Source organism: Heloderma suspectum, chromosome 7 (assembly GCF_057233095.1).
Source record: "Heloderma suspectum isolate Gila_16-S chromosome 7, 16-S_ref, whole genome shotgun sequence".
In the NCBI taxonomy this organism is placed as follows: Eukaryota; Metazoa; Chordata; class Lepidosauria; order Squamata; family Helodermatidae; genus Heloderma; species Heloderma suspectum.
Genome location: NC_139464.1, coordinates 49,860,478 through 49,879,587, shown reverse-complemented (window position 1 = coordinate 49,879,587; position 19,110 = coordinate 49,860,478). Strand labels below are relative to the sequence as shown.

Here is a 19,110-nt window from a genome sequence, read left to right as displayed (position 1 = left end):
TAAAACCTGGAGGCTGGTGGCTCCGATGTTAATCCACTCTGGGTTTTCGGTCAGAAGTTGCGCCTTGGATAGCTCTTTTAGAGTTCTGACTGAAACCCATAGCAGATTCACCGCCCCACTGACATCAGCGCCACCAGCCTCCACTGCCCAAAGGTGAGGAAAAAACAGCCCAATGAGAGTTGAGGACGCTCAGTGGCTACAGAATGCTGACCAAATGAGGGACTGGACCAGAAAACTGAGTTGGGGAAAAGAGGAGGAAAGGAGTATCCTGCGAAAGGGCATAAGCAGCTGGCTGGGATTCTGAACAGGAGCACTCCACGCTGCAACGTTAGTTACTACTGTCCCACTTGTTACTACTATTCCGTGTCTTCCAAAGATAAGCCCTAGCACAGAAAGAGTTCTAAAGCTGTGCTCTGCAGTGCCCTGGCTCAAACTAAGCTCTGCAATTCTGTGTAGGAGGGGGAAGAAAACAGAATGGTAGTGGAGAAGCCTGAAAATGGGGGTGGAGAAAATTATTGAACAGAAAAGAGAGCAGCGAGGGAAAGAGGGCTCTGTGGGTCTAAGAAAGGTATAGGAACATAGGAAGCTGTCTCATAACAGGTTGGACTATTTGTCTGGACCAGTATTTTCTACTCCAACTGGCATTGGCTCTGCATGGTCTCAGGCAGACGTTTTTCACATCACCATGATCCTTTTTTAAACTGGGGATGCCAGGAATTAAACCCGAGACCTTCTAGAGCATGTACTCTGCCACTGAGCAATCGGCGGGGGGGGGGGGGGCTGAGGAGAAAGTACAGAATAAACTTCACTTCACATGGTGATGATGATTGTCCCCTCGTGATGCACTATTTGTATGTAGGGGCTCATCATGTGATCCATGTCATCAGCAGCTGACACACAGGGCTCATCACTTGGTGGCTGCTTCCACCTGCAGCAAGTTTAAAAGTGGAGAAGAATCACAAGTTCCTCCAGGTGCAATCGGATGGTTCACCGTATGCTGACAGTTGATATGGGGAGCAATTAAAGTGGCCTCCAGATGGTGGCTGTAATCTTCAAAGTGGCCCTAAGTACTCTAAATTAGTCTCCAACCTTGCATCGTGTGCCCTTTCTTGTTAGAGTACATAGTAGGCAAAACAAAAATTCTATTTGGCAATATTTTGAGAAGGATTTAGTGATTTATGCTGGTGAACTTTACCAGTTTCAGATCCATGGTCTCAAACGGGACACTTTGTTTTTCTGTTTGCAATATATAGGTCAATGGGGAGTTCCCACTATCAGTGTGGCTGGGGTATTTGGCATCATAGCTGGAGTGATCTCCTCCATGGTGGAGTCGGTTGGAGATTACTACGCCTGTGCTCGTCTATCTGGTGCTCCGCCCCCTCCCAAACATGCAATCAACCGTGGAATTGGAGTGGAAGGGATTGGCTGCCTTCTGGCTGGGGCTTGGGGAACAGGGAATGGCACCACTTCTTACAGTGAAAATGTTGGTGCTTTGGGGATCACTCGGGTAAGTCTAATCTCGGTAGGAGAAATTGAATTCTGCTATAGAATTCTGATGGAGACAAACATGTCTACTTAACGCAGAAGTGGGCCATGTGTGGATGAGAGCAGTATCCCTCACATTCCTCATCTTTCACATCAACTTGTCTCCTGAAGAAAACCCTATGTTTTGCGGAGGATTCTGGGGCATTCTCTAGTGTGGATATTTAGTTTGTGAACTGAGAGTATGGCTTCAGAATGCCCCAATACCCCCCCTGCATCTGCACATTGCAGGGGAAAATCAGAAGTGGTGGGTAAGCTCAGTGCTCAACTTATGGGGGAAAAGTTAGAGGGGCCCTTGATGAAATCCACAAGCCCCACCACTCTCCTCCTCCCAATTTTGTCCTAATAGCGTCTCCTCTGTAGCCTTCTAAAAACAACAGCTAAGGTAGATGACACATAAGGAAAGGGGGCTAGGTCCAGCCCCCTTTACCTACCCCCATACTTCAACCACTACTGCAAGCTCTGATAAGCTTCCAAGTTTAAGAATCACTGAATTAGGAATCCCTTTTGACGGGCATGTTTAGCAAGGTTGGGACTATGTTTGCCAGCATCCCAACTCCCATCATTGGAGGAATGTTCCTTGTGATGTTTGGCGTCATTACTGCTGTGGGGGTTTCCAACTTACAGGTAAGAGCTTTGCTTTAAAAAAACACACATCTATTTTGCATGGATGAGGAAGAACCATTCGGCTTGTGTACAGTTTGTTTAGCCAGTCAACCCACTCCACTGAAATGCTAGCCTTGGGTATCATTATCATTATTGTTGTTGTTACTACTACTACTGCTACTACTGCTTCCAAGCTTCCAAGTTTAAGAATCACCGAATTAGTGGAATTGAGTGTCCTTTAAACCAGGGGTGGGCAAAAGATAGATCTTCAGAAGTTTTGCACTTGGAACTCCTAGAAGCCCCTGCCAGCACGGCCAGTGGTTAGGAATGCTGAGAGTTGAAGTCCAAAACATCTGAGATCTACTTTCTGCCCACCCCTGCTCTAAACAGCTTAGGGCACAATCCTATGCATTTTTAGACAGAGAGAAGGCCTACAACTCCCCGCATGCCTGGGACATGCAGGGAGTTCTAGGCCTTTTCTCTGACTAAACATGCGTAGGATTGTGCCCTTAGTGTTCCTTGTATGCTTATCAGATTTCAGAGGATTTTAGCTTCTGTCTATTATAAACCACAATAACCTTCTAGTCCACATCTAGTGATATATCTGCAAAAATCAAGAATAATTGTGCAGTTATATGACCAGATTAGAATCTGAATGTTGATTAGTGCTCTCTCTTATATAAGAGGGATGTTCAGTATCTGCTATTGTAATTTAGAGGAATCAGAATGATTAAGGTGACACTCTTTATTGAATGAGTATTCATTAGCATAACACTGAGAGCTAAAAACAGTCATTTTAACAAGGAAATCCATGGAACAACCTGCTTGTCTGCTTTGATACTGATCATGAGGAAATCCTATAGCATAATCTGCCAATTAAAAGACACCTGGCCAGGCTAATAAATCTTATTGTAATCCTATTTCTAAACCTGACCACTGCCAGAGTTGATAGAGATCTGAATCCTATTGTTCCCTTTTTATGGCTTGTAATCCTCTTCCATTCCTCTCAACACAGGTAGGGAGCAGAATGGTCATTGTGGCTGGTGGCTGTGTTATGCTTTTGACGGGCATGTTTGGCAAGGTTGGGGCCATGTTTGCCAGCATCCCAACTCCCATCATTGGAGGAATGTTCCTTGTGATGTTTGGCATCATTACTGCTGTGGGGGTTTCCAACTTACAGGTAAGAGCTTTGCTTTAAAAAAGAACATGTTTATTTTGCATGGATGAGGAAGAACCATTTGGCTTGTGTACAGTTGTTTAGCCCGTCAACCCACTCCACTGAAATGCTAGCCTTGAGTATTACTTTCATTATTGTTGTTGTTACTACTGCTACTACTCTCTCCTGCCTTTCAGCCTAAACATATGTAGTTCTTCAGGGTGGTTTACAAAAAAAATCACATTTACGTGATCCATGACAGCTAAGAAGTACCTGAGTAGCACAAACTAAATAATCACTGGGTTTCAGCTGAGGAGGTCATCAAGGGCCATTATAGATAACAAAGTGTAATAAATAGTTCCTCCTATTGTGTGCATGGCTGATGTGTCTGCAACAGTGATGATAGCTTATAATTTTCTGTTAACACTGACCTGGTTCACATGTAACCAAAAACCATGAATTAATTAACAATGGTTACATGCAAGTTGTTACATGCAAACTTGGAACTGTGGGTTGTTTGTGGGTTGTTTTGCCAGGCTACAGAGGTGGTGAGCAAAAGCAGTCAAAAAATCCAGCCTCTTTACATGCCAGTATTGCAGTGCGGAAAGGCAGTTGGAATACAGGGAGAGAGCGGGCAAAGGAGGAGGGGAAAAACAATCTAGGGACTGGGAAAACAAACTATGGTTTGTTCAATTGTCTGCCAGACAAACCCTGGGTAGGGCAGCAAACCATAATTTAAATAAACAATGGGTTAGCGTTATGGGCGAAGCAGACAACTGTCAATTCCACCGATGGGATGGTTACATTTAGTAGTCATTTCTTGTTATGGTGGATCTGTCAAGTAGTGCTTGAAAGCTGATGAAGGCAGGAGAAAAGGTTGTGCTCCTGATGCTGTAATGAATTACATTTGGACTCAGACATCAGTTTTGATCCCATCAGGCTGGTGTAACTCAGCGATACAGTCTTCTATATTCTGTAGTGCAGGAGGAAAGAAATGGCTTGTTGCCATACACGTGGTTGCCTTTTGTATCTACATTAAGTATGATATTTGCTGATCAATGACTGCAGCATCAAGTGATGACTTGCATGTGTGAATTAGCCATCACAGGTCAGACACCACACAGATGAAGCTTTCATCCCATCTTGCATCATTTTAAACATAATATATTTCAACGAAGACAAGGAAGTTCACATGTTCAGTTGAGAGTGATGAGTGACTGATGATGACACTTCAGCTGATGTACATGCATGTATCAATCAGCCCTTGACTTCCTTAAACCAATGGGTTAGTACGTCAGTCAGTCTTTATTGTTACACCCATGAGTCACAGAGCAAACATACAAAACAAAATATTCACAGTAACAATAAAAGATCTAACATAGTTGTCACACTGAGAGTCAGTGTGATGCAGTGATTAGAGTGTTGCACTGGGACTCAGGAGATCCGAGTTCTAGTCCCCACTCAGCCATGAAGCTCACTGGGTGACTTTGAGCCAGTCACTGACTCTCAGCCTAACCTACCACACAGGGTTGTTGTGAGGATAAAATGGATTGGAGGAGGACCATGTAAGTTGCTTTGGGTTCCTTGCAAGAGGAAAAAAGGCAGGTTATAAATGTAATAATAAATTAAATACATTTATTTAAATATTTATTTATTTATTAATCGCTCATCTGGCTGGTCACCCAGCCACTCTGGGCGATGTACAAAGTATATAATAAAACAGTTTAAAACAATAAAATTCTACAGTAAAAAAAATACTTCTGAAAAAAATAAATAATTGGCTCAAACTTTGGAAACTGACAAAGTGAAACCTGCCACGATTAATAGGGTTACCCTATTATGAGAAGTCAGCAAAAAGTTTGTTGTTGTTGTTCAGTCGTTAAGTCGTGTCCGACTCTTCGTGACCCCATGGACCATAGCACGCCAGGCCTTCCTGTCCTCTGCTCTCTTCCGGAGAGTGCTCAAGTTCATATTCATTGTATCGGTGATGCTATCTAGCCATCTCATCCTCTGCCGTCCCCTTCTCCTTTTGCCTTCAGTCTTTCCCAGCATCAGGGTCTTTTCCAGTTACTTTTCTCTTCGCATTAGGTGGCCAAAATATTTGAGCTTCAGCTTCAGTATCTGTCCTTCCAATGAGCACTCAGGGTTGATTTCCTTTAGGATTGACTGATTTGACCTCCTTGCAGTCTAGCGGACTCGTTAGAGTCTTCTCCAGCACCACAGTTCGAAAGCATCAATTCTTCAGCGCTCAGCCTTCCTTATAGTCCAGCTCTCACAGCCATACATTACTACTGGGAAAACGCGAAAACCATAGCTTTGATTATATGGACCTCTGTCAGCAAGGTGATGTCTCTGCTTCTTACTGTGCTGTCTAGGTTTGCCATAGCTTTCCTCCCAAGGAGCTTTTAATTTCATGGCTACAGTCACCGTCTGCGGTGATCTTGGAGCCCAAGAAAATAAAATCTGTCACTGCTTCCATTTCTTCCCCTTCTATATGCCAGGAAGTGATGGGGCCAGATGCCATGATCTTAGTTTTTTTAATGTTGAGTTTCAAACCAGCTTTTGCAGTCTCATCTTTCACCCTCAACAAGAGGCTCTTTAGATCCTCTTCACTTTCTGCCATTAGGGTGGTATCGCCTGCATATCTGAGGTTGTTGATACTTCTCCCAGCAATCTTAATTCCGACCTGTGATTCATCCAACCCGGCGTTTCTCTTGATGTACTCTGCATATAAGTTAAATAAGCAGGGTGACAATATGCAGCCTTGTCGTACTCCTTTCCCAATTTTGAACCACTCGGTTGTTCCATGTCTGGTTCTTACTGTTGCTTCTTGACCCTCGTACAGGTTTCTCAGGAGACAGGTAAGGTGGTCTGGTACTCCCATCTCTTTCAGAATTTGCCACAGTTTGTTGTGATCCACACAATCAAAGGCTTTAGCGTAGTCAATGAAGCAGAAATAGACGTTTTTCTGGAATTCTCTTAATTTCTCCTTGATCCAGCGAATGTTGGCAATTTGATCTCTAGTTCCTCTGCCTCTTCGAAATCCAGCTTGTACTTCCGGTAGTTCTTGGTTCACATGCTGCTGAAGCCTAGCTTGTAGGATTTTGAGCATCACCTTGCTGGCATGTGAAATGAGCACAATTGTACGGTAGTCTGAACACTCTTTGGCATTGCCCTTCTTTGGAATTGGAATGTAAACTGACCTTTTCCAGTCTTGTGGCCACTGTTGAGTGTTCCAAATTCGTTGGCATATTGAGTGCAGCACTTTAACAGCATCATCTTTGAGGATTTTAAATAGCTCAGCTGGAAGACTGTCATCTCCGCTAGCTTTGTTGTTACTAATGCTTCCTAAGGCCCACTTGACTTCACTCTCTAGGATGTCCGGCTCAAGTTCAGTGACCGCACTATCATGGCTATCATGGCTATCAGGGACATCGCCTCTTGTGCTGTTGGAAAAGAGTGTTTGCTATGATCAGCGTGTTCTCTTGGCAAAACTTTATTAGCCTTTGTCCTGCTTCATTTTGTACACCAAGGCCATGCTTGCCTGTTATCCCGGTGATTTCTTGACTTCCTACTTTGGCATTCCAATCCCCTATGATGAAAAGGACATCTTTTTTTGGTGTTAGTTCTAGAAGGTGTTGTAGGTCTTCATAGAACCGATCAACCTCAGCTTCTTCAGCCTCAGTGGTTGGGGCATAGACTTGAATTACTGTGATGTTGAATGGTTTGCCTTGGATTTGTACTGAGATCATTCTATCATTTTTGAGATTGTACCCCAGTACTGCTTTTCCCACCCTTTTATTGACTATGAGTGCTACTCCATTGCTTCTAAGGGATTCTTGCCCACAGTCGTAGATATGATGGTCACCTGAATTAAATTCGCCCATGCTTGTCCATTTTAGTTCGCTGATTCCCAAGATGTCGATGTTCAATCTTGCCATCTCATGTTTGACCACCTCCAGCTTACCTTGATTCATTGATCTTACATTCCATGTTCCTAAATAATATTGTTCTTTACAGCATCGGACTTTCTTTTCACCACCAGACACATCCACAGCTGAGCGTCCTTTCGGCTTTGGCCCAGCCGCTTCACTCTTTCTGGCGCTACTTGGAAATTCGCTCTGCTCTTCCCCAGTAGTATATTGGACACCTTCCAACCTGAGGGGCTCATCTTCCAGCATCGTATCTTTTAGCCTTGTGTTACGTTCCATGGGGTTTTCTTGGCAAGAATACAATTCAGAGCAATTAGCTTAATCTAAACATTTAGTACGGATTGCAATTTGTAATAAGAAACACAGCAATAAAACAAACAACTTGGCACATTCTCCACAGAACCACTGCCACAAGGGCAGAGTCTAGAATCATCAATCGTACGATATTTTCTGAAATGCCCTCCCAAGACTGTGATAAGCATTTATTGCATCCTTGGGTTAGGTACCTATTTACAACTGGGTGGACTGGGATCATTTGCCAGTGAAAGAGAGTTGGGCTGACCTCTGCAAAATTTGGTACTCCTGTGTGAATGTTTCAGCATGTGCTCATCTTGTGTCACTATAAAGTGGCTGGAAGTGGTCTTCTGAAGTCAGTGGGGCAGTAAATATAGGCTGTTGCAAGTTGGGCATGGGTATGTGCTGAAACCTTGTGATACGTTCCATGGGGTTTTCTTGGCAAGAATACTGGAGTGGGTTGCCATTTCCTTCTCCAGTGGACCACATTTTGTCAGAACTCTCTGCCATGACCTGTCCGTCTTGGGTGGCCCTGCACGGCATAGCTTATGGCTTCACTGAGTTATGCAAGCCCCTTCGCCACAACAAGGCAGTGATCCATGAAGGGGTACATCATGAGAAATGCCGGGTTGGATGAATCAGAGGTCGGAATTAAGATTGCTGGGAGAATTATCAACAACCTCCGATATGCAGACGATACCACCCTAATGGCAGAAAGCGAAGAGGATCGCAAGAGCCTCTTGTTGAGGGTGAAAGAGGAGAGTGCAAAAGCTGGTTTGAAACTCAACATTAAAAAAACTAAGATCATGGCATCTGGCCCCATCACTTCCTGGCATATAGAAGGGGAAGAAATGGAAGCAGTGACAGATTTTACTTTCTTGGGCTCCAAGATCACCGCAGACGGTGACTGTAGCCATGAAATTAAAAGACGCTTGCTCCTTGGGAGGAAAGCTATGGCCAACCTAGACAGCATAGTAAGAAGCAGAGACATCACCTTGCCGACAAAGGTCCGTCTAATCAAAGCTATGGTTTTCCCAGTAGTAATGTATGGCTGTGAGAGCTGGACTATAAGGAAGGCTGAGCGCCGAAGAATTGATGCTTTCGAACTGTGGTGCTGGAGAAGACTCTTACGAGTGCCCTGGACTGCAAGGAGGTCAAATCAGTCCATCCTAAAGGAAATCAACCCTGAGTGCTCATTGGAAGGACAGATACTGAAGCTGAAGCTCCAATATTTTGGCCACCTAATGCGAAGAGAAAACTCCCTGGAAAAGACCCTGATGCTGGGAAAGACTGAAGGCAAAAGGAGAAGGGGACGGCAGAGGATGAGATGGCTAGATAGCATCACGGATGCAATGAATATGAACTTGAGCACGCTCCGGGAGAGAGCGCAGGACAGGAAGGCCTGGCGTGCTATGGTCCATGGGGTCACGAAGAGTCGGACACGACTGAACGACTGAACAACAACAACATGTGCTGAAACAATCACGTTTCACTTCAAGTCAGTTTTCTGCCTCCTTTTTAAAGACTCTGATGGATTTTGCCAAAAGGGCAATTATTATAGGAGGTGATTTTAATGGTGTGATGAATTCAAAAAAGCATAGACTGTGTAAATACACTTTGATTATTTACCAAAAACACAATGCCCATTTAAGCCTGGTTTAGGATCTTTCCAGCCATGTGATATGTGAACATTTTATAACCTCCTTCCATTGTCTTCCTCTCCTGCAACCAGTTTTTTAAAGCTACAGGTAGTTAACAACAGTTTGTCAGTTCAGGTAATAAAAACCAGAAGCAGAAGCTTCCAAAGTTCTCTGTGCATGACGTGAATGTGGCCATATAGCTGGATTGGTCTGTTAACTCAGGAAGACTATTATCTGATAACAGAAGAAAAACATTGTTCATAACAAATAAATGTAATACTGCAAAAGTAGAAATAATGTTCATGCGAAGCAGATGTTCGACAGGGTAGGATGGAAGTTTATTTTCCACGCACACAAATGTTTTAACATAGATAGGCACTTCAGGGATTTGTATTCAAGCAATTTATAAAACACCACAAGCTGCGTTATTAAGTAGTGGATGGGAGTTCATAATTTTCAGTTCGCAATAAGGGGCAGAAAAATGCAAACTTGTAGATCTGCTGGACAGGGTGGGGGGTTGGATGGGTAGAAGTGCCCCTCTGCCAGTAGAGAGGAGCTCGACTGGGGGTCACACCTGCTGCAACCCCCCCCCCCCGTCTGCCCATGAAACGTCTGAGGGGAAAGCTCTACCACCAGTGGTGTTTCCTCTGGCAGTAGACCCTAAAACTGGGTGTTGTGAGGGAAGGGCAGAGGCATCCTTGGATTATTTGTTTCAAAGACCCTTGGTTTGCATGAGGCACCAGGATTGGGTCCCTCAACTGCACCAGCCTGGAGCTGGCATAGATAATTTTTCCTCCCATTGCAACCAATGTTAGGGGACTGGGAGTAAAAAGAAAGAACCACTGGTGAACTCACCAGAGGAAAACTGCCCCCCCACCTGTTCTGCCCTAGCTGGGGCAACCCCAGGATTGCTCTTATGTATGTCAAGGATAATCTTTGTCAGTGCTGTTATGACTTTAAGTAGAGAACCACTTCCAATAATGAGAAAAAGGAAATGCAGAATATTGAAGGAATACAGATAGGTCAATGTCATCTTAAAATAAACCTGATGATGTGTAATCTTTAACAAATGCAAAAGAGTCAATGAACTCTTTTATGATTAAGCTGTATTGACAAGTATAGATGAGTTTCAGGCTACAAGGTTAGCAAAAAAAGCAAAACAAAACTATTAGGCTTAAACATCAACATTGCTATAAAAATTCGATGAATCACCATAAGTTGAATAAAGTTCTTTTCTATTGCAACACAGATTTTAAAATATAGCAAAGGTTATTTACAGATCTTATATGGTAAGGTGAAGGTCTTAGTGTAGCATGAATCACTCTACAGAAAACCAAGGAGAATGGTATGATTGCTTGTCCAAATTTGTCTTTTTTATTATGAAATTAACATTGATTTTAAAAATTAAGTAATGCTGCTAAGGATTTTCCTTAGAACAGGAGTGTAGGAATATTATGCTACCTCATTTACCATTGTCTTATGCTGCTAATTATTAAAGTATAGATGTACCATATTTCAGTCCTTTCATGCTATCAGCTTCCAAGGTGCGGGATAAATTCAAGAAAATATTAAGTCCTGAAGTACCTTTATTATCTTTGTTTTTAGCCAACAATTTAAAACTAGTAAAGTCTGTCTTTGGATCAAACAGGAAATAGTTAGGCTTAGGTAGGTATTGCAGGAAGGTCATTGCACAAATTTCTAGTAAATTGAAGCAGTTAATGAAAGGGGGAAACCCTGAAGTATTTCGGCACTTCCAGCTTGAGGGACTATCTTAAAATGGATTAAGAAATATTCTTGTGTTCCACTATGACTGAATTTGAAAAAGAATTTCTATGCAAAAAACTAATTGCAAAGACTGTCTGTTCACCATGTATGTCATAATAATCTTAAACAAAAATGACAAACCACTTTAAACAAATGTGAAAAACAAATTGTATAATTTTGATGGAAGAAAATCTTTACTAAAGGCTCTGGTTGGATCCTAGAAATCACAAGCAGACTTCCCCTTGTGGAACAATGCTTTCCTGCCTCCCTCTGCAGGACTTTGCATCCCCACACCTGTTCCTAAGGTTTTGAGAACCCTCTGGAATGGTGTTTGATGCAGTGTGAGGGCTGCAACTGAGAAGGGAGCGTTGGTGGAAGTTGGGGGCCTGCGCCTTACATGAGCAGAACTGCCTTTTGGATCCAAATCTGTTTCAACTCAACTTGCATTAACATAAGAGAGACGCATTTCAAAATTCTCTATAATTGGTATTGAGCCAGTATAAATTAGATAAAAGACAGGATACACTCTGTGCCAGCTGCAGGTTTTTGAGGGTCCTTCGGCAAGACACCCTCAATGGGCCCTCTCCCTCGGTGAGTCTACCTTCTCACCACCATTGTCATCAGCTGCTGTTACCTCTTATTCTCTTTATCATTGCTACCACTTGCTTGCTTGATAGGCAGAGAACTAGTGAGCAAGTAGATAGTGGCATCTACTGCTCCCTCTCACCACCACCGTGGTCTGGGCCACAGCGAGAGGCAGGTGAAGAAGCAGGTTTCGATAGTGAAGAGGAGGAGCACATCCAGGGGGCTTTTGTTAGTGGACCCCTGCTGGGGTGTGAGCCCTCAGCAGATGCCCAGCCAACCATGCTTGTCCTTATCAAACCATGCCCTGGATACAATACATAAGTTTTAGACACATAACCATGCGTTTACAAATGTTATACACATGTGGTGTTACACACAATTTTCATTGTCCAAAATTAAAGCCCTATTGGATAAAGATACCAAGAAAAGAAAAAAAGAATGGCCACAGATGACGTATCACTGGTGCCATTGACAATAGTGTTGGGTTCTTTTAGAAGAAATGTTTAAAGTGTCCAATTTTGGCTGCCAGTAAGAGCTGAGAAATCAGTGTTTTTATATATAATTAATTTCTCAAACACTCTGGGAGAGAGCGGAGGACAGGAAGGCCTGGCGTGCTATGGTCCATGGGGTCATGAAGAGTCAGACACGACTTAACGACTGAACAACAAAATTTCTCAAATCTTAGCCGAGCAGCAGCCAAAATTCTTTTTATGCCAGTTCTTTGCAAGCACAATGTCCCAACAGTTAAGACATAAATTACAAAACTGTGGTACGTTGCTCAAAGAAATGATAAAACTGTGGCATGTATGCAAAAAAACCCCAAAGAAGTGTTGTCAAAAAACTAATCACAAAGACTGTCAAAATTAATTGAAATGGAAAGGAAAGAAGACAAAGGACAGAGAATGTCAAGAGTCACTGAGCGGTGCTGGCACATCAGCTAATGTACACGAGATGTGAATCATCCCCAAACGTCTTTTAATCCAATGGGTTAGGTGCATATTCTCAGCTGGGTGGACTAGAAGCAACTGCCCAGGGAGAGAGGTGAATAGGCCTGTGCAGAATCTGGTACCTCTTGTGTGATGCTTCAGCCCAGCTTGCAAGTACTTGCAAGGCAGTGGGGCCATAAGCATAGTAGGCTGAGTTTCAAATTGAGTCACATAACACCTTGTGTGCCGCACATTGCACAGATCCTCTCAGCAGGCTCATCTGGCTGTCCTCAAGCCCTTCCACAGGACCCTTTCAGTCCATGGTGACTTCTAACCACATCGACCCATAGCAAGGTTGTCTTGAGAATGCAGAGAATTTAGCCCAAATGTGGCTTTTGGCACACCACTGCAAATATCAAAAAGCCACCTTGGCTGTGATGTGTCAGAAGCCAAATCTAATATGAATCTTGTGGATGCCTGCTACCACTTTGTCCTGCCATTCCTGCCCCCTCCCGCTCCCCCCAACTGTCATTGAGTGAGATGGTCATGAGAATGAGCTCCTGCCCACAGCTGATATTCTACCCTCCACTGTGTGAAGGCCTCCTGCTTCCTCAGAAGACTTTCACCTTTCTTCCTTGCTGTCCTTGAAGCTTGGAACTGCCCCCTAGATCACCTGCGTCAGGCCGCCCCCTCTCTTACTTCCTTCAAATCCTCCGTCAAAACCTATATTTTCTGGCAGAACTCCCTAGTTCCCATGTCCTGATTTACTGTAATGGTGCCCGTTACTCAGCCTAAGCACATGCAATTGAAATTACCACATATTGCTCCCTGTTGACCTCAGCCTCCCTCCTCTTCCTCTGTTTCCCATGTCAAGTTTTAGACTGTTAGTTCCTGGGGGCAGGGGCCTGTTCTCTTATACTCTGTAGAACACTGTGCATACTCGTGGCACTATATAAGTGATAAATAAATAATACTGTTGTGCATTCAAAAAACATTTGTGAAATTAATCAGTTTCGTAGTATCTATCATTTTGACCTATAAATAACGCCCTGTCTTTATTCAGTATACAGATATGAACTCTTCAAGAAATTTGTTCATCTTTGGATTTTCTATATTTGCGGGTCTAACAGTTCCTTACTGGGTACAGCATCATACAGAATTACTGGAGACAGGTACACGGGGAGACCACGGCTTTTATAATGTGTCATGTTTCATCTGAAATAAAGTTTGGGCTGGAGAAGTAACTAGAAATGTAACTCAGAAGGTCCCAGTTTCGATCCCCGGCATCTCCAGGTAGGGCTGGAAAGACTCCTGCCTAAAACCCCAGAGAGCCACTGCCAGTGTCGACAAGACTGGGTTAGATGGACCGGCGGTCTGCCTCGGTATAAGGCAGCTTCCTATGTTCCTGTCCACGCATCTGCCAAAAAGACGGACTGTGTGACCTTCTCAGGGGCACGGTAAATTCCATCAACTCAGTCAATTAGCATTCATAATAGAAATATCTACTTCATGTCGTTAAATCTCCAACATCTGGTGCTACCAACAGATATATCATCCTTTCATTGCACTCATTATTTACTTCATCGAAAGAGCAATAATTCATCCATGCATTGCTTTAGAATCACTATCAAACCACCTCTAGAGGATAGCTGCCCAGCTTCCTCTTCAAAAGCTCTGACGATGCTCTAAAGAGCACAGCTCCCATCAGTTAGTTTCTAGTTATGTTGTGGCTTCAGTTACATGCCATATAGTTGAATCAGCACATTTAAAACCAGATATGTGCTAGGGTGTGCTGCATGGTTTCTGTGTTGAGATGCCTGCTATATTTATATTTAAGCTCTCACCTTCTTGGTCCAATGAACAGGAATAACATAGCAGACCACACAAAGACCATCTTTTTGAGGTGGATATCTCCATTGTGAATGCTAATTGACTGAGCTGGAGTACAGAGAATATGGACTGGGTGCATTCAGGGAGAAATTTGCGAGTATGTGATTAGTTCACTATGTGCCCAATTCATAATCCTGATTCATTGATTTGACAGAATGTTGAGCTCGATGCACAATTGGTCTGAGTCAGCAGGCAATTCTTACAGTCTTACGTTCCGTTGGTGTTTATTAAAACATAGTGTATGGAGAATTTATAGAATAATCTAGGCAACGGTTATGCCGCAGTATCCATTTATATGGTTGCGGTGCAATACGTTTCATGAGAATCGTACCAGGCTTGGTGCCAGGTGTTGGCACGGTTGACAGCTGCCTAGGACCCAGGGGATCCAAAGGGCCCGGCCCAGCCCTGAGCCTGGTGCAGCTGCTGTCAGGGCCACGCGGCTGCAGGTCCTCCTCTTCTACTCTGGTTGGCCCCCTCTGGCAAAAGGAAGCAAGCCTGCAGGCCTTACACTGCTCCTTTTGAGAGCAAGCCTCCTCCCCCATTACATCTTGAGTAGCAGCAATCTGAACCTATCAGACACTGCTTTTGGGGGGGATGGCCAGTGAGGTCACAGGAGTGGCATAAAGACCAGGGGTGGAGGCCCTGGGTAGTATGTAATTGGGGCCATTGGCAGCACTATGCCAAGGGCCCACGGGAGGCTGGTGCCGGCCCTGAATCACGCTGAAACTGTTTTTAGTGCAAGGTAACGGCAGAGACATCACACTGACAACAAAGGTCCGCATAGTTCAAGTAATAATATTCCCCATAGTAACCTATGGCTGCGAGAGCTGGACCATAAGGAAGGCTGAGCGAAGGAAGATAGACACTTTTGAACTGTGGTGCTGGAGGAAAATTCTGAGAGTGCCTTGGGCTGCAAGAAGATCAAACCAGTCCATCCTCCAGGAAATAAAGCCAGACTGCTCACTTGAGGGAAGGATATTAAAGGCAAAACTGAAGTACTTTGGCCACATCATGAGAAGACAGGATACCCTGGAGAAGATGCTGATGCTAGGGAAAGTGGAAGGCAAAAGGAAGAGGGGCTGACCAAGGGCAAGGTGGATGGATGATATTCTGGAGGTGACGGACTCGGCCTTGGGGGAGCTGGGGGTGGCGACGGCTGACAGGAAGCTATGGCGTGGGCTGGTCCATGAAGTCACGAAGAGTCGGAAGCGACTGAACGAATAAACGGTCATGTGCTGACTTAAAAAACAAAACAGTACTGTTTTTAAATGGCTTCCCATCTTGGTTTTAGGGACTTGTTAGAGGTTCTCATTTGTTCTGATGTTTGCTTGACAAGTGGATTCTCTTTCTAGGCATTATACAATTGGACCAAGTGATCCAGGTGCTGCTAACTACCGGCATGTTTGTTGGGGGATTCCTAGGCTTTCTTCTTGATAATACTATTCCAGGTAAGGGTTACAATAATTATTCAGGTTTCTTGGCTATATGCTAGCATTCGTTGCTAAACTGAAGTAGCACAGGTTGTACTTGGCTGCCAGTATTTTAATTCTAATGTTGATTTTATTTATTTTCTAAATCACACCCTTCACCTACCAGGCACCTGGGGCAATGTACAATAAAAGTTTAATTAAAGGTTCTCATAAAAACCAAGGAACACAGGAGCAGTAAAAAACAAAACAAACCCATGCAATAACATTTTAGAGCGGCATTAAACTTAGAGTGAGGAAAAACCTTTTTACAGAATTAAAAGGCCGATGGAACAGAACAGTCTTTACTGCCTGTCTAAAAGAACATAAGGAAGGGACCTGTCTCACCTCCCTTGGGAGGCAGTTCCATGGAGCATCTTTAAAATAGGTCTTCAGATCACAGTCCTGATAGGGTGACTTAGGGTGCAACCCTATGCATGGTTAGACAGAGAGAAGGCCTAAAACTCCCAGCATTCCCCAGCCTGGCTGGGGAATGCTGAGAGTTGTAGGCCTTGTCTCTGTCTAAACATGCATAGGATTGCACCCTTAAATAATGAAATCTTTGTAAACTTTTTAGTCATTGAAGCAGTTAATGGTGGGAAATTATCCTGCTTTTGGACCTGCTCTTCCATGAATGGCTGCTGTGTGGCTAGAGCAATGTTTAAGTGACCCAACCACATGCATGAAGAGCTCTTGACCTCGTTGTCATAACCCACTGGGAGGGTGTTGCTGTTTATATGGGAAACACTCGTACATTTGGGCTCTGCCCACTTGGCTGGGTCATTTATTATTTATTTAAAATATTTATATACCGCCCTTCATTATCTGACCTCAGAGTGGTGCACAAAACTCATCAAAACAACAATCAAAATAATGTACAAAGGTAAAGACCTGTTTTTAAATTAGCCATTGTACAGCAGCCACTTGCAGAAAAGTGGTTCACACAGCTAGGGTAACATTTAAAGGGTCCCAGTGATGTAACATAACAAGAAATCTCAGGGTTTTGAGCTGAGCAAAGAGAGGGTGTGGCCACCACTGAGTGGGAATGGGGAAGTTTCTGTTTAGAACAAGCCTTTGTGGATGCTTTGGGTAAAACTGCACTCATGTTCGGTTTTCTTGCGGCAGAAAGACACAGTCAAAATCACTTGATTACACAGCTCAAAAAGAATGAATGTAATGTTTCTGTTATTTTTTGTGATCTTGTTATCACTGGAAAAGCGCCTTGTGGGAGTGAATGTTTATTGTGAATGACATTCTGTCTAAAATGGTGTGTGTGTGTGTGCGCGCGCGCGCACGCATAAAGAGCATGCCTTTTGTGTCACTAGAGTGGATGGTACTTCCTAAAATGTCTTTGTATACTATATTGTATGGCTTTCTTGATGAGCCCCTGCCAATCACTTTGTCGTTTTCCTTTGGTAGGAAGTAAGGAAGAACGGGGACTCTTGGCATGGAAAGAGGGTCATAATGAGGAATCTGACGATACTGTGAATACCTTGGACATCTATGATTTACCCTTTGGAATAGGTTCCAGGTTCTGTGCTGCTAACTGGCTTCAGTACCTCCCAACGTGCCCCAAGCAGCCAGCTAGCCCCGCTGCAAAAGAATGCAACAGTGATGAACAGGAGAACAGCAGCAACATTAATTCCTCAAGGGACACAGAAATTAATGTTGACACAAAGATATAAGACCACACCAGTAGACAAACCTATTTTGCTAAGCCATTGAAGGAGCATCTTCCTTTTTTGCTTGTTTCATGACACTGATACTGTGGCTGATGCAAGAGACTAGTCTGGCAAGCTATTCCATGATTTGCCACTAGCTCAGTATGAATTTGGATGTCAATTTCTTTGCAGCAAGAGTACAGTACCGGGGTTGAGGAATAGCATGGCAAGGGAGTGGGGAGCTCAGCAGTGCTCATGGAGGATAATTTGTTTTCCATTCCACCGTGGAAAACTCTTGCCAAAAAAAAGCTTGGGTGTAGTTCTTGTGTTCCTGAGTAACTGGACAAGCTAGTCCCAAGGAACAAGGCTACTGGCCCAGGTCTCCCTAAAGTCAGCCTCAACCAGACTAACCCTACGCAGTTGTCTCAATACTTTGTCGCTCCCCTACCTTTTAGTCTTCTGGTTTGTTGAGTCTATAAAGTCTCTGGAGGACATAACAGCCTCTTAAATAACATAAATCATCTGCTGTTAATTACTTCTGAATTAATCTGGGCTTCCAAGTACATCTTTAATATAAAATTGTTGGTTCTAAGCTGCTTTCAGACTTTCATGAAAGTCAGTATATGTGAGCAGCCAACACAGAACATGTGTTATACATATACTTTATCTAGGTCAGCCCTCCCCAACCTGGTGCCCTCCAGCTGTTTTGGACTTCCACTCCCAACAGCCCCAACCAGAATGGCCAATGGCCAGGAATGGTGGAAATTTTAGTACAAAACATCAGGTTTTGCACAGGGAAGGGCTTTTGATAAGCTTCCTGTGTGTAGATATAACAGGAGACCGTTTGGGTTTACTGCTGGCGTTATCCAGAAGTGCTTAAAAAATAAAATAAAAATACATTGGCTGTGTTTGCACAAAATGCTACATCAGAATTCTTCAGAACCTTGGTTTGTTGGTTTTTGAATTAAAAAAACTGTGACCCCCCCCCACCATCACATATATTGATTTTAATACATATATGTGTGTGTATATTTTTTCACAAGCAAGAATGCCAGCGCACACTGCCCAATTGCTCCTGCTTAACTCCGTCTGCAAGTGGGAGCGGCTACGCTAATCAGCCACTTACCGGTGTGGAAAAGCTTATCGTTACATATGAACTGGGGTTCCTGGCTTTTCACTCCTCTAACAAGCCAGGGTTTGAAGCCAGATCATAGGATTCTGAAGAATTCTGGCACAGTGTTTTGTGTGAACGCGACCATTAAGTTTTATCCTTGGTAGGCTAAGACTGGGGCGTTCATAATTTCCCTTTTAACTTCTAGAGTAGGTGCAGGGTCCCCAATTTTGGCTGGGACCCAAGCATGGTGGGCTTTTAAGATCTGGATCAGTACCTACTGTACCTACTTTAAAGTAAACATGAACAAAAGACATAGGTGCTAGACACAGATTTAAAGTAATGTCTGTTTTGGCCCTTAAGATGCCTACACAAGACCATGTTCTTGCATTTCAGCATACTTGGGATAACGCTACATACACTTGCTCCATAGGCACCATCTTCCTGAGTCAGGATTTCGCTCACATATCCCTACCTGATGGGGAACTGTATGTGTGATAACCCAGTCTGATCCAGCAGCTGGGCTGTGCACACATG

The 19,110-nt window shown here is 43.7% G+C and overlaps 2 protein-coding genes across 2 annotated transcripts in view; one reads left to right on the top strand and one right to left on the bottom strand.

Annotated features, from left to right (window-relative positions):
- The window catches only part of LOC146339753 (solute carrier family 23 member 1-like), a 47,317-nt gene extending 28,977 nt beyond the window's left edge, over nt 1-18,340 (top strand). The window contains exons 8-12 of the mRNA XM_084810127.1: nt 1,254-1,507; nt 3,164-3,328; nt 13,509-13,617; nt 15,688-15,783; nt 17,221-18,340. Of these exons, the coding sequence (XP_084666253.1) occupies nt 1,254-1,507; nt 3,164-3,328; nt 13,509-13,617; nt 15,688-15,783; nt 17,221-17,486 (890 nt within the window). The 3' untranslated portion in view covers nt 17,487-18,340. The remainder of the gene's footprint in view (nt 1-1,253; nt 1,508-3,163; nt 3,329-13,508; nt 13,618-15,687; nt 15,784-17,220) is intronic.
- Nucleotides 9,304-19,110, bottom strand: part of STRA8 (stimulated by retinoic acid 8) — a 39,315-nt gene continuing 29,508 nt past the window's right edge. Inside the window, exon 9 of the mRNA XM_084810123.1 lies at nt 9,304-9,404. Coding sequence (XP_084666249.1) covers nt 9,384-9,404 — 21 coding nt within the window. The 3' untranslated portion in view covers nt 9,304-9,383. The remainder of the gene's footprint in view (nt 9,405-19,110) is intronic.